This window comes from Myxine glutinosa, chromosome 1 (assembly GCF_964187855.1).
Source record: "Myxine glutinosa chromosome 1, kmMyxGlut1.1, whole genome shotgun sequence".
Classification (NCBI taxonomy): Eukaryota; Metazoa; Chordata; class Myxini; order Myxiniformes; family Myxinidae; genus Myxine; species Myxine glutinosa.
Genome location: NC_136261.1, coordinates 158,042,641 through 158,055,952, shown reverse-complemented (window position 1 = coordinate 158,055,952; position 13,312 = coordinate 158,042,641). Strand labels below are relative to the sequence as shown.

The 13,312-nt window shown below is 39.7% G+C and overlaps 1 protein-coding gene across 1 annotated transcript in view; it reads left to right on the top strand.

Moving 5' to 3' along the window:
* Positions 1 to 7,405, top strand: part of NUBP2 (NUBP iron-sulfur cluster assembly factor 2, cytosolic) — a 34,057-nt gene extending 26,652 nt beyond the window's left edge. Inside the window, exon 7 of the mRNA XM_078778953.1 lies at positions 7,073 to 7,405. Within this exon, the coding sequence (XP_078635079.1) occupies positions 7,073 to 7,233 (161 nt within the window). The 3' untranslated portion in view covers positions 7,234 to 7,405. The remainder of the gene's footprint in view (positions 1 to 7,072) is intronic.
* Positions 7,406 to 13,312: the final 5,907 nt, after the last annotated feature.

Here is a 13,312-nt window from a genome sequence, read left to right as displayed (position 1 = left end):
TAATGTATTTTTTATACATTTTTACTATCTAATTAAAAGTGAAAAGATGAAATGTCTTGAGTCAATAAGTATTCAACCCCTTTGCTATGACACTCCAAATTGACCTGAGATGCATACAATTTCCTTTGCTCATCCTTGACATGTCTCTACAACTTGAATGGAGTCCTCCTGTGGCCAATTAAATTGATTGGACAAGATTAAGAAAGAAACACACCTTTCTATTTAAGGTGCCACAGTTGACAGTACATGTCAGAGCAGAAACTCTACCATGAAATCCAAGGAACTCGCCGTAGAACGCTGAGATCGAATTGTAAGGAGGCATAGACCAGGGGAAGGGTATAAGACAATTTTTAGAGTGTTGAAAGTTCCCAAAAGCACAGTGAGCTCCATCATTAGGAAATTTAAATAATATGGAATTAACCAGACTCTTCCTAGAGCTCGCCATCCGACCAAACTGAGCAACCGGGCAAGAAGGTCTTTGGTCAGGGACATGACCAATAACCAAATGGCCACTCTGACAGAACTACAGAGTTCCTTGGCTGAGATGTGCAAACGTGCCGGAAGGATAACAGTCTCTGCAGCCCTTAACAAAACTAGGCTTTATGGGAGAGTGGCCAGACGAAAGCCACTCCTGAGAAAAAGGCACATGACAGCATGCCTGGAGTTTGCAAAAAGGCATGTTAAAGACTGAGAGCATGAGGCAAAAGATTATATGGTCTGATGAGACAAAAATTGAGCTCTTTGGCTTGAAAGCAAAGCGCTATGTCTGGAGGAAATTGAGCACAGCTCATCACCCATCTAACACCATCACTACAATGAAGCATGGTGGTGGCAGCATCATGCTATGGGGATGCTTTTCAGCGGCCGGGGCAGGGAGACGTGTAAGGATAGAAGGAACAATTAATGGAGCTAAATACAGGCAAATCCTTGAGGAGAACTGCTTCAGAGTGCAATAGACCTGAGACTACAGCAAAGATTTACGTTCTAACGGGACAATGACCCCAAGCATACAGCCAAAGCAACACTGGAATGGCTTCAGAAACAAGAATGTGGAAGTCCTTGTGTGGCCCAACCAAAGCCCAGACTTGAAACCCATTAATAATCTGTGGAAAGACTTGAAGATTGCTGTTTAGCAACACTCCTGATCCAACTTGAAAGAGTGAAAAAGCAAATCTTGACAGTAAATCTGCAAGGCAGAATGGGACAATCTCCCCAAATGCAGTTGTGCAAAGCTGATACAGACCTACCCAAGAAGGGTTGAAGCTATGATCACTGCCAAAAGAGCTTTTATGAAATATTGACTCAGGCAGTTGAAAACTTATGTAAATTGGATATTTCTGTATTTCATTTTCAATGAAATTGTAAGAATTTCTAAAAGCATGTTTTCACTTTGTCATTATGGATTCAATCGGTAACAATATTTTTTTAATTTAATCCTTTTTAAATTCAGGATGTAACACATCAAATGTGAAAAAGTAAAGGGGTGTGAATACTTTCTGAAGGCACTGTATATTGAAGCACGCAGGGCTGGTGTAATACCGGCGAGACACAGGCTGGAGTGATCTAATGTTTGTGAGTTTGTACAGATGTCTGCCCCCCTTCATAAGGGTGGGTTTTTAAGGCAAATCTTTTAACAAGAATATTTGTTCACTACGGTCTATTTTTAGGATAAAACAAACTCGAAAAACATTTTCCATAAAAGTAATTACGTCTCTTCTTTTGGAATTGTAGATCCCAGTGGCTTGCAAACCAAGCCTCAAGGGTGGTGTCGAGAAGCGTTTTTTTTAAATTAAATAACAATAAATATAATGTGCAAGGAGGTGAAATTTGCTGCACGTGATGTGCAACATGCACAGAGTATAACGAGTGTTCAATTATGTCCTTAGGATGTCTAATAAATAATGGAGATATAAGCACACCTGACAGTAGGCCAAGGATTCAGACTTTGGCACATTCATGAGGCTGCACCGTCGAATAAACTGTTCCAACCTGTCATTTTTGACGGTCTTTTTACTAGTAATAGTACAAAACTGCTTGTCTAGGGGCTGTCCTACATCGTTGGAAGATTTTTTTATAGCTGTGAGGGTCTGAATCTTTACCTTCACCCACCGAAGGTGGATGGAAGTTGTGTTTTCACGCGTCTGTTTTTTTTGTCTATCTGTGAACAAAATATCGCAAAAAGTTGTGGACTGTTTCGGATGAAATTTGGTGGAGAGGTAGGGTATGTGAAATGGACGGAATGATTACATTTTGGTGAAGATCCGGATCCGGATTTGGAACTGAAAAATTATAAGTGATTTTCTCACCATTGAAAGATAGGGCAAAAAAAACTTTACGTATAGAGCACAATATCTCAAAAAGATGTGGACAGATTTGGATGAAACTTAGTGGACAGGTTGTGTGTGAGACAAGGACAAATCGATTAGAGTTTGGTGAAGATCCAAATCTGGATACGAGAGGTTTTTAATTTTTGCCAATGATTCTTCACCATTGAGTGATAGGGCCAAACGATATATAATATGATATTTCAAAAAGTCTGTTTGTACATAAGAAATTGATTTCTCCCAAAGTGATCACTGGTTTATGATTGAGTCAAGGATATGATTACTGGGAAATCACATGGATAGTATTGCATGTATACCATCAAATTATCTGATTGCTATATTGTGTGCACAGTTTTCGTTTTCGTTTTAAACCAACTTTGATCGTTGCTTACTAAAGGTTAATTATTGTATTACAGTGATGTGTTTCAATGTCGTTTTTAAAACTTTCAAAAAGTTATGCAATTCTGTCATTTTTTCCAATTTATTTTTATTTCAAATGCACATGATACAATACTCAATACTGCAAGTCATACAAGACCACCAGGCAGATCCTTCCACTCAGGCCTGTATTGATTGATTTCAATGATGTCAACATCAAAGCCTCATCATTATTGAATGCCATTGTATTCCCTTGCGCATAGAGCTGTTCATCATTATTGGCCATGTTGGCAGGATGCCTTTGAAATGATCACAATTGGCCATGACTTATGGTTGTCACATGCTAGCAAGTTCCATATTTTTTATGATCTGCTTTATGAGAGTAAAACTCCTGCTTGGCTGCTCATGCTTATCCTTTGTCTGCTCTCTTCAACCTGACCTTCATCTTTGGTTGCTCTCTGTCTGCCTGGAAGTCAGCAAATGTGGATTGCTGATATTATTTGATGCACATTTTAATTGGAATACAATACATGCACAAACGGAAGTACTTCAACACATGATTTCCACACGACAATTGAACCACAATTTATCACATGATACTACTTACACAACCATCCATAATTCTCTCCCCACCCCCAAAAAGTACAAAAACAACAAAACAAGTCACAAAAACACAACACTTTATTCATGAAATAAAAAGTATGGATGGAATCCCAAAAAAACAACCAACAAGGTCGGAATGACACCACAATACAACATGACAATCCTTTTACAGATTGCCATCACTTGACATTTTTCCATCTCAATCCCACAACAAATAAAATACACAATCAAACCAACCCACATTTCAAATCTACAGTGCCCTCCATATGTATTGAAACAGTGAAGTCAAATTTGTTATTATTGTTGTATACTCAATAAATTTGTATTTTAGATCAAAAGATTAATAATGAGGCAAGAGTGCAGAAGGTCAGCTTTTTGTCCCCCGTCGCACCGCGGAGCGAAAGGGGGACTATGGTTTTACCCTCCGTCCGTGTGTGCGTCCGTGCGTGCTTCCGTCCGTCCGTGCGTGCGTACCCTTGTGAGCGGAATATCTTGGAAAAAATAAATGAACTACTAACTTCTAATCCGGTGTGTGGGTGTATCTAGGCATAAGGAAGAACCCCATTGAAAATTGGGTCGCCACGTCAAAATCCAAGATGGCCACTGCCATGTATGTCTGAACCTTGTGAGCGGAATATCTTGAACAATAAGCGAAGTACCAACTTCTAATCTGGTGTGTGGGTGTGTCTCCAACCCACTTGCAAATATTATCGACTCTTCCATGTTTTCTGCGTCTTCTACTTTGTCAGCTCACATCACTTCACCGACGGGGGACCTAGGCGTAACGCTTGTATTTGTTGTTTCAATGAATACTGTATATGTTTTACCATTGTTTGGACAATAGCACTTTTTTATGTTCAGTGCCCCCATTTTAGGTAAGTATAAGTGTTGGAACAAATGCCTGACAGGTGTTTCTTGTTGCTCAGGTGGTTCTTGGTGCATTCATTGTTCACACACAAAAGAGCTGTGAATGTCTAGTGTTGGTTTTAGCCTTTGCTTTTGCTTTGGGAGTCTGTCTTTGGAGTCAGTAGGCATAAACAAACATGAAGATCAGAGAACTGTCTATGAAAGAAAAGCAAGCAATTTGGAAGATGAAAGAACAGAAGAATTCAATTAGAACCACAGCACATCAACTGGATATAGAAAATCCAACAATTTGAAAGATCTTGAAAAAGAAAGAAGCCACTGGTGTATTAGCAATAGACATCTGCCAAGGAAATCAACTGCAGTTGATGACAGAAAAATCATAATAACTGTAAATAAAAACCTTAAAACAACTGTCAGTGACATCACAATCAACCTCCAGAGTGCAGGGGTGAAAGGCTCAAAATCTACTTTCGCAGAAGACTTTGACAGCAGAATTACAAAGGCTACACCGCAAGATACAAACCTCTCATCAGCACCAAAAAACAAAAGGCCAGATTAGAATTTGTCAAGAAGTACAGATGTCAGTCAGTAGAGTTGTGGGAGAAAGTTTTATTGACAGATGAGACCAAGATTTACTTTAACGAAAGTGTGGAGAAAGGGAGGAACTGCATATCATCCAAAGCATACTACCTCATATTTGATGCATGGTGGAGGTAGTGTCATGGCTTGGGCTTACATGGCTGTCTCTACAAGTGGCTGAATCATCTTTATTGATAATGTAACTAATGATGGCAGCAGCAGAATGAATGTGTAAGTGTATAGAAACATTCTGGCTGCCTATTTATTAGAAAATGCCTCCAAACTCATTGGGTGGCGCTTCACCATGCAGCAAGACAATGAACCAAAACGCACCGCCAATGCAACCAAGGAGTTCTTCAGAGGAAAAAAGTGGAAGGGTTTAGACTGGCCAAGTTAATCTCATGATTTAAATCCAACCGAGCACGAATTTAACTTGCTGAAGACGAGACCAAAGTCAGAAACCCCTCAAAACAAACAACAACTGAAAATGGCTGCAGTAAAGGCTTGACAAAGCGTCTCAAAAGTTTGGTGATGTCAACGGGTTACAGGCTCCATGCAGGTATTACATGCAAGGGATATGCTACCAAATACTAACTATTATACTACTTAATTAACTTTAAGTTAATCTGTTTCAATACCTATGCTTACCTAAAATTGGGGGACTGAACATAAAACGTGTTATTGTTCTACAATGGTAAAACATATATGCATAGAAATACCAAGAAGTAAAAGCTGACTTCTGTACTCTTCCCTCATATTCATCTTTTGATCTCAATTCCAATTATATTGACTATATAGCAATAATAACAAATTTGACTTCACTGTTCCAATACTTGTGGATGGTACTGTATAACCCCCTCCCTCCCACTTAGACATATTCATACAATTGTTACTACTGCCACACACACACAGTCACCTTTGACAAAAATGTCAAAAGATGTCGTTCTGGCAATTCGTAAAAGGATTGTGGTGTGTCATTCCTACCTTGTTTGGTTGTTTTTTGGGCATTCCATCCCAACATGTTTTTTCTTTTTTTGTAAATGATATTTTGTGATTTGTCATTTCCATTGCTCGGGTGAAATCTGTGTCAAATAGTATTTTAACATAATTTTCATCATTTAAGTGAAAGAGTGGCAATTTCAAAATTGTTAACCTAATTTTTGGTCCTGGATGCAAATCGGACTCACTGAAATATAGGAAATACGAGTAATATCCATGGATGAGAGGTGTCGAGTTTATACCATTTCCTGTTAATACTAGGGTATGGTGGCAGTGGATAACACTAACACATACACACATGCACACACTTCTATGCTTAGCAGAAATAGATGTAAAAATCTAGTATCATTTATCTTGTGGCCCTTATTAATCACCGTGTAGTATTACTCATGTGAGACCAGACAAAAAATATTAACAGCACACATCTCTCCCCTCCCAGCCCCCAACATGATTAATAGTAAATATCATCATATAAAAGTTGATTTGAAACTTACCCTGTGCATTTACAAGCCCATTTATGACCTTTCCATCGGTGTTCACAAGTACCCAAACCAAATATGGTGTCTCCCTCAGGGATGTCTAGCTGGTACATCTGGCTCCCACGTAAATTTAGCTGGCGCAAACTTTGTATATTTCCATGTCGTGAAGATGTCCTTTGTCGAAGAGTTGGTAGCCGTCACTTTGTTTGTAATGATGCACAGCATCGGCTTTCCAATTGCAGATGTCCATTAAATAAATAACCAAGGCTGCCATGATCAGAGGAGGCACTCACACAAGGTTCAAATTCCACTCACTAGCAGCGATGGTTTAGGGCTTGGGTTGCACGCACTCATCCACAGTTCAGGCCTCCGCGAGCTGAGAAAGTTATCCAACTCTTTCATTGTGCCGCAGCATGCCCCCTTTCCCTGTGGTACTTTTACAAGTATTTTTGGTTTATTTTAGAAGCTTTGTGAGTCATCTTACGTAACACTCCTTATCTCACATGCACAGCATACTTTGGCATGCCCCGATAATTGCTGTTTCTAGCGTTTTCTGTGATTGTGCGACAAGCATTCTGGGGTGGATTACATCATTTCAAAAGTTCCGTTTTGCTGAATATGATGACAAGCCTTGCCCATGTTTGTTTCCATTTTCAATGCAAGATTCATAATTATGTCCACCTTGACATTATGCAATGCTAATGGGGTCACAATTGCCATGCACATCTGCATTATCCTGGAATGGAGAGGTCACCAGCCATGTTCTAGATACGTTATAAACTAGGATTTAGTGAAAAAATATCCCATGTGTGATTTGACTTTTGTACTTGGTTTTCTTTGCAGGCAGTGTGCCATTGGACCCTTCATTGGCTCTGACTCTTGATAAAGATCGTGATTTCTCATGTGCTGCCACAGAAGGACCCGCTGAAGCTGCATTGCGTCACATTGCCGAGATCCTCCTGAAGGAAATGAATGAGGATGCCAACGTTGCTCAAACATCTTGATGTTTACTACTTTACCTAAATGTTGTCAATCAATGGAATCCTTTTATTTATATGAGGCATATGTATGAAAGAGATAGTCCACTGGAATGGATGTAAAACATGTGAATATTTGATGCATTGCACTGCAGTACCCTGGAATGCTACATTAAAAAGCCAAGATAAACAAATCAGTCATCATTGCAACAAGTATTATACATTTTTAAAATAATAAAAATAATCGAATTTTAAGGATTTTTAACCATTACAGGTAATGAAAATGAACAGCTTTTGAGAAAATGTTTATTAGTCAGAGTTTTGGAGGAAAATATCAAACATGAATTTTAATATGACATTAGGAATAGAATAGAATAGAAGAATAGAATAGAAGAGCTTCAGAATAGAAGTTGCAATAGCTTCAAAAAGGGGACCAAAAAAACAACAACTACCACGGTCCCCGAAAAGGCCAACCCCTGCTTTGCGGGGAAAAATGGCCTCTAAACGGTGGTTTTTATTAGGAAACTCGTTCACAGCTTGGGAGAAGGGAAGAGGGGGAGTGGTGGGGTGACACTGGCGAGAAGCTATGTAAACGAGATCAATGTAACTGTGTCGCCAATATGCCTCTGCGTAGGCCGTGACCATGGGTATATGCCCTCGTTCACTGTCCTAAAAATAAACAAGTTTGGTTTAAATCCCTTCAGCTGTTTTGAAGTATCACATTTTTACCACAGGACAAACTATATGCAACAATAGTGTTGGTTGACATTTGTAAAATTTCGCATCGATAGGGTAAACTATTTCCGATATAATTATTTATCAGAATGTTCTGATAAAGTATGCACAAATGAACTCACATTCTAACTCACAACTCACATTCTAAAAATGCATATCAGAGCAAAAACCAAGCCAGGAGGTCGAAGGAACTGCCGGCAGAGCTCAGAGACAGAATTGTGTCGAGGCACAGATCTGGGGAAGCCTACAAAAAAATTTCTGCTGCATTGAAGGTTCCCAAGAGCACAGTGGCCTCCATAATTCTTAAATGGAAGAAGTTTTGAACAACCAGGACTCTTCCTGGAGCTGGCCGCCCGGCCAAACTGAGCAATCGGGGGAGAAGGGCCTTGGTAAGAGAGTGGTGACCAAGAACCCGATGGTCACTGGCTGAGCTCCAGAGATCCTGTGTGGAGATGGGAGAAACTTCCAGAAGGACAACCATCACTGCAACACTCCACCGATCTGGGCTTTATGGCAGAGTGGCCAGACGGAAGCCCAAACAGTTCAATCTTGGTTTCATCAGACCACAGAATCTTGTTTCTCACAGTCTGAGAGTCTTTTAGGTGCTTTTTTGCAAACTCTAAGCGGGCTTTCATGTGTTTTTCACTGAGGAGAGACTTGTAGATTGATGAGGGAAAAAATGAATTTAAACGATTTCAGCAGAAGGCTGCAACATAACAAAATGTGAAAAAAGTGAAGGGGTCTGAATACTTTCTGAATGCACTGTATGTGGGTATGTATGTAGCCGAAATAGCACTCTAAGTTGGTGTCCGTGTGCTGGACCAGAAGTGGATGGGAAACTGAAGCTGGAATTAAATTGTAAAAAAATATATGTCCACAAAATAATTGAATTTGAAAGTAATTAAATAATACAATTATCAGAGAATACGGCTTTATAAGCTGTTTGAGAAGAACAGTAATTATAAGTGCCCGTCGTGGACGGATCCTTCATCCCGTATATATCGTACTATAGTAAACTAGTACGAGCAATCAAAGAATGTACAGCCTCACCTAGACTTGTTTCATGTGGATTTACAGTACGTATTGTATATAGTAAGGGAAACATATGAAAATCTGTTAACTAAATTGTTACCAAAAAATTTCTTCACCAATATGTTTGTAAAGGTGTGTAATAACATGTGTTAAAATGTTGAAGGTCTACTCCCGTGGGAAACCCAGAAAAAAAGCTGTTGAATTCGGGTACCGAAAAATTATTTTCGAGAATTTTTATTTTTTTTAATCGGCCCTTAAGTAACTTATGAGGGGTCAAATAAGGGTTTTTCATGATTCTGAGTTGATTGTTAACATTTATATTTCACCACAGACACTCCTTTGTAGAAAAATAATTTCTAAATATATCTCATTTTCTACTTTGCAGGACATGGAGTCTAGCAATATGGATGAAGACGTTACTCCACCTGTGCTCAATTGCTTCATCTGTGCACGCTCGGATACACCAGCTGAAAGGCTCATACAGGCAACTCCAAAGGGATACTCAACTTTATTGAAACAAGCAGAAACTGTCGAAAATGTTACTGTTGTGGAACGTATGAAGGAGGCTCAAAAGGAAGGAAAACTGAGGTACCACCAGAAGTGTAAAAATGATCTGTACAACAACTTTGTTGCAACCACCAAGAAGTAAGCTCAAGCATCAAAGGCAGAGAAAGAGTCATCAAAGTTGAAGAGAAGACTCACTACTTGTGAGTTCAGTTCATCAACTGGCTGCAGTTCTAGAAGATCACAGTCAGTTGACCTCCTGTATGAGGATGTATGCATTCTTTGCAACCAACCAGCCCAGCTCTACAAAAATAATCCAGCACAAGCTAGAAAGAAATACAGAGTGCCAGATAATTTGACTGCAGATACACTGAAGGCAAGCTTGCTGAAGACAGCACGGAGTCGCGGGGATGACTGGGGCACTGAAGTCACTGGACGCCTGGAAGGGATCAACGACTTGGTAGCAGAAGAAACACTGTACCATTTGCGATGCAAACTTATGTTTGCGAGAGGTGACAGTTTGTCCATGACTGATGAGGAAGGAAAAAGGAAGAGAGGACAGAGGAGTATTGATGAGGAGCGAGAGGCAGTTTTTATTGAATTCTGCGAATGGTTAGACTCAGAATTAGAGCATGGGGTAATGAACATGGACCAAGTCCATGAAAAGCTGCAGGAGTTTGATCAGTCACCAGAGAAGAGCCTTTCTTATTCAAAGCATTGGCTAAAGATAAAACTTCTAGAGAAATACGAAGACACCTTGTATTTCACAACACAGGAAAGAAGGGCAGATGTACTCTGTCTCAAAGATGGCACCGACAATATTCTGCGAGAGCATCATGCTAATCTTGACCATGGAGATGAGAAGACTCAGATCATAAAGACGGCACTCAAGTTCATATCCAATGATATTGCCTTGATTGATTTAGGTCCAAAGTCATACCCCACCACACACAGTATGACTGACATCGATAGTCAGCTGACACTTGTTCCTGCAAGCCTTCAGATGTTCTTGAGACCGATTGTCAAGACAGACGAAAGAGTTGCCGTTTGGGGGCAGAATTTTATTAAGGCCTGTCGACCTCGGTCTGGAGTATTGCCACACCAAATGGGGCTTGCCATACAACTTGATCATAGATTTGGGTCAAAATGGATGCTCAACAAGTTCCACCGGCTGGGATACACTGAGTCTTACACGGAGACACAAAACTACAAATACTGCTTCCTTAATAGTAGGAGTGGAGATGATGTTCCAGATACCTCTGGCACTCTTGACACCATTGTGGAGGAAACCGATGAACAGATCAATGATGAGGTTGCGGTTGATGCTGCGCTTGAGGATCAATCAGTGATGACAGCCAAAGTGCCAGCCAGTGAAAGTGAATTGTCAAGTAATGATCAGGTGGTCTTTATGGAGGTTGGGGAAACAAACAATGCAGTCACTCAGTTTGTTGGAGACAATATAGATTTAAACATTGTCTCTATTCACGGAAACACTCCCTTTCACTCAATGGGTTGGATCGAAGTCACCTCTCCGGCACCACCTTTGCCAGATCCACAGACAACAGCAGCTTTCCCCCAGGTGAAGTTGAAGGCACTCGACAAAGCTAAGATCCTGAGAGGAACTGAAGTAAAGATTATTCCATTTACGAACAGGAAACAGATAGGAACGAACGCGATCATGTTTCTCCCCCTCGCTGAGCTTTCCTCATCCCTGGCTCATGATCAGCCACTCCTCACTCCAGGTGACACACTCTGGGCAGCGGGGTGGGTGATCAAACCAGAGACTCTACCTCCAACAGAGGGTGCAGCTGCACAACATTCACTCCGTGCCTACCTGCAGACCCGGGACTGGATCCTTCGACAGAGCATGTCTCTGAACCCCAGTGACTATGGATGGACAATAGGTGTGCATGGGTATGAGCCAGTTCCAACACTGGACCCCACGGCTCCTGAGGAGCTATTGCAGTTCACGAGCTGTAATTGTCATGGAGATTGCAGCAACCGGCGATGCAGCTGCAAGAAGAATGGGGTCACGTGCATCTCGGCCTGTGGAGTCTGTAATGGCATTACATGCAGAAACTGCAGTCATGATGTTGTTGAGTCTGAAGAAGACATAGACAATAACTGTTGAAACTTCTGACATTGTGAATGAGAAATAACTCTTGAGTATTATATATGTATGTGACTATATTATATATGTATATATAATATATGTATGTGACTATATTATATATGTATATATAACTCTATATTATATATGTATATTATATATGTATATATGTACCTCCTCTTGACCTACAAAGCCCTCCATAACCTGGCCCCATCCTACCTGGCTGACCTCCTCTCCAGACACACTCCCACCCGCAACCTCCGCTCTGCTGGTACCAACCTCCTGACCCCCCCCCCCCCCCCATCCGGACCAAATTTAGATCCTGGGGGGACAGGGCCTTCTCCATCGCTGCTCCCACCCTCTGGAACTCGCTACCTCACACCATCAGAGACTCCTCCTCACTCACCACATTCAAAACATCACTCAAGACCCACCTGTTCAACACTGCATTCAACATTTAACCCACAGCATCTAACCCCTGACTATCTCCTCTCCTTCTCCCTCCTTTGTGCTTTGAATATTTCCCTATTGATTCTTCTTTTTTTGCAATTGTTTTTATGTTTTGCTATGCATTATGTTTTGCACTCTGTCAAAGCGTCTTTGGGCTTCCTGAAAAGCGCTATATAAAATAAATGCATTATTATTATTATTATTATGTGAAATAAAAGCTACTTTGTGTGTAAATGTAAAAGTGAAAATATAAATGTTAACAATCAACTCAGAATCATGAAAAACCCTTATTTGACCCCTCATAAGTTACTTAAGGGCCGATTAAAAAAAATAAAAATTCTCGAAAATAATTTTTCGGTACCCGAATTCAACAGCTTTTTTTCTGGGTTTCCCACGGGAGTTGAACTTCAACATTTTAACACATGTTATTAGTTATTACACACCTTTACAAACATATTGGTGAAGAAATGTTTTGGTAACAATTTAGTTAACAGATTTGTGAAATATCTCATAAAATGCCCTTACCAATAGACGTACTCACATTCTAATTGTGCATACTTTATAGATGTACTCACATTCTAATTGTACATACTTTATAGATGTACTCACATTCTAATTGTGCATACTTTGTAGATGTACTCACATTCTAATTGTGCATACTTTCTAGACGTACTCACATTCTAATTGTACATACTTTATGGATGTACTCACATTCTAATTGTACATACTTTATGGATGTACTCACATTCTAATTGCACATACTTTCTAGATGTACTCACATTCTAATTGTGCATACTTTATAGATGTACTCACATTCTAATTGTACATACTTTATAGATGTACTCACATTCTAATTGTGCATACTTTATATATGTACTCACATTCTAATTGTACATACTTTATAGATGTACTCACATTCTAATTGTGCATACTTTCTCGACGTACTCACATTCTAATTGTACATACTTTATAGATGTACTCACATTCTAATTGTGCATACTTTATAGATGTACTCACATTCTAATTGTGCATACTTTATAGATGTACTCACATTCTAATTGTGCATACTTTATAGATGTACTCACATTCTAATTGTGCATACTTTATAGATGTACTCACATTCTAATTGTGCATACTTTATAGATGTACTCTCATTCTAATTGTGCATACTTTATAGATGTACTCACATTCTAATTGTACATACTTTATAGATGTACTCACATTCTAATTGTGCATACTTTCTAGACGTACTCACATTCTAATTGTACATACTTT